General features: G+C 33.1%; 1 protein-coding gene across 1 annotated transcript; it reads left to right on the top strand.

Annotated features, from left to right (window-relative positions):
* The first annotated feature begins 761 nt into the window (after positions 1–761).
* Positions 762–2,029, top strand: LOC108580387 (xyloside xylosyltransferase 1). The gene is made up of 3 exons (XM_017944122.1): positions 762–1,160; positions 1,233–1,706; positions 1,779–2,029. Exons 1-3 carry the CDS (start codon positions 762–764, stop codon positions 1,983–1,985), a joined length of 1,080 nt encoding a protein of 359 aa, XP_017799611.1. The 3' UTR covers positions 1,986–2,029.
* The last annotated feature ends 527 nt before the right edge of the window (positions 2,030–2,556 follow it).

Here is a 2,556-nt window from a genome sequence, read left to right as displayed (position 1 = left end):
ATGATTTCTATTTATTGCCTATTGGAGCAATAATTGGAGGATAAACATTTCATGCTGGTTTAAAGTTGGACTCTCAGAATGCAGAATTTCGAATATTTCTCTTGAAATTAAGCATGAATTTTTTTTGTGTAGATACATAATTTTCGATAAATTACGTACATTATCAGTGTCATCTATAAAGACTATCGTCAACTATCTTGTACAACTTTCCAACGGCAGGAGATTCAAAACCTCAGGTCTATTTGCATGTTTTTATTAATTATACCTCAAAACTTTTGTTTCTTAAATATACTCAAACTATTGTACAACTATTTAGTAAATTTTAAACATAATTACAATTTAAGAACATACATTTATATTAATTCTTTAGGACTTCATCCAATGAACCATAGAACGTATAATTCCAAGATGGAAGCAGCCGATGCTTTTAGCGTTGGTAGTAAACCAGCTGCATCAACAGTGCATTGTTTTTGTTTTCGTCTCCAATATTAGATTTGATATTTATTTTCAGCAATTAGTTATACTGTGATACTCTTTCGTTTACTGTAATTCAACAATAATCATTTGATAAATAATGAAGGTGTATTCCAATACAATTACATATTTGATCGTATGACAATCATTTGTCAGATTTTGACAGGCTACCGTAAAATAATCAAACAATTATAAGATCAGTATTCTGTCTAACGTTTTAATAAATTTCTTTCTCGAAACTCGGCAGTCAGTGTACGGAGGAGACTTGAACATGATTGGATAATTAAATGCTCTTATTACGCAAGGTGCTGATCAATTTGACGCTACTTGCTGTGATTCTCGTACTGTTTTACTGCTATCAAACGTCAAATGGTATACACTGGGCATCACATACTGCTACAGAGCAGGAAAATGTTTCGACCACTGAGTCGAACGGTTCTGGTGAGGATACGATCTCCACAACTGTATTCCTCCCAAAGGAAAAGGTTTACTACAATGTCTGGTGTATATTCACAAAAGTTGCTAGCAACTCTCCGATGAGAAAGAAGTTTGAAATTTTTGCAGAATCTTTACTGAGATTATCCTCTGTGGACATAGCATTTCATGTAATAATTGATGATGACAGTAAAGATGTTGCTGAGAAAGTTTTAGGGAACGTTCTCTTATTCACAGGAAAGTTTATGAAGGTAGGAGAATTTGTTTTAGATTATGATTTTCTGAAGTTTTTTTTTTTAAATATGTTTTTTTCTTTATCTCAGGTGCAATATTATGATGTACACAAGCTAGCATTGCAACTGCAAGACATTGTGTCTGTAATGTCTCCACACTTCAGTAGCAAGCCAGGAACTTACTATTCTGATGCATTATTTTTCTTGTCCCTTGGCTTGCATCGGATAGCTCCAACTGAACAAAGCATTGCAGCAATGTTTGATGTTGACACTAAGTTCCGTAAGGATATCAAGGATTTATTTGAAGAATTCAACACTTTTGGGAATCAAGCTCTGTTTGGCTTGGCTCCAGAGTCTACACCAGTTTACAGACATGTTTTGTATTTGTACCGTAACAAGCATCCTAACACTCTGTTTGGAGAACCTGCTAGCTCTGGTGGTTATCCTGGCTACAACAGTGGAGTAGTGCTTTTTAACCTTGACAGACTAAAGAATTCTTCTGTTTATGAAAGAATTGTTAAAAAGGAAAGTGTTGATGCAATGACTGAGAAATATCATTTTAAGGTAACAGACATAGTGCAATGATACTATTTCATATTTTTTTGCCAAATTATTGAGTTTTCAAAGTATTTACAGGGTCACTTAGGAGACCAAGATTTCTACACTCTTTTAGGAATGGAGAAACCTGAATTGATCCACACCATAGATTGTGGATGGAACAGGCAGCTCTGTACATGGTGGAGGGACCGTGGTTACGCAGACGTATTTGGAAATTATTCCAGATGTGATTCACAGACGAAATTATGGCACGGGAACTGCAATACTCCCATACCGGATGATTAATCGTCCATTATAATTTTTACGACCATGACGAGATGTCTATTAGAAAAGGGCACAATCTATAATTATTAGTGACATAATTTAAAAGGTTTAAAGAAAATTGTACCTGTAGCTGTTCGAATATAGTGTTCAAAATGTTTCTCACGTTATGAATTCTGGAATCTGTGATTCTTCAGTGGCAATATGTATATCCATATCACAGGTGGCAATATTTAAAAAAAAGTTAGTTAAGTTTGAGGTGCCTATAAACTATTGTATTTTGTTATTTTTCAACATTTATTTTATATCAATATTTGCCAGGTACGCATTTTGTAAAAAGGATAGGTGCTATTTTTTATACAACATACAGATGTGAAAAATTGTTGAACAATAATGGATTAATTAATTTTAACAATGCTGTTGTACGAACATATCTTTTTCAACAATTAAAGTATTTATGTAAGCATGTAGATGTGTTCTCATTTTTATAGTTCCTAGTTAATTGTTGTAAGTTGTAACAAAAATCAATGACATTTCTTTAATTTTAATGGAACTATAAATAATAACATGTATAAATAGAAGTGTCGCCATAATA

This window comes from Habropoda laboriosa, unplaced genomic scaffold (genome assembly GCF_001263275.1).
Source record: "Habropoda laboriosa isolate 0110345459 unplaced genomic scaffold, ASM126327v1 scaffold9, whole genome shotgun sequence".
NCBI lineage: Eukaryota > Metazoa > Arthropoda > Insecta > Hymenoptera > Apidae > Habropoda > Habropoda laboriosa.
Note: the sequence above shows the minus strand (reverse complement) of the source record. Positions and strands in the feature narration are given on the sequence as shown.

What these genes read in the sequence shown, in the direction of transcription:
- LOC108580387 (XM_017944122.1), top strand. Translation starts at nt 762, where the DNA reads ATGCTCTTATTACGCAAGGTGCTGATCAATTTGACGCTACTTGCTGTG. An exon ending in TCACAGGAAAGTTTATGAAG is followed by an intron (nt 1,161 to 1,232) that starts GTAGGAGAATTT and finishes TCTTTATCTCAG; the next exon opens with GTGCAATATTATGATGTACA. An exon ending in CTGAGAAATATCATTTTAAG is followed by an intron (nt 1,707 to 1,778) that starts GTAACAGACATA and finishes AAGTATTTACAG; the next exon opens with GGTCACTTAGGAGACCAAGA.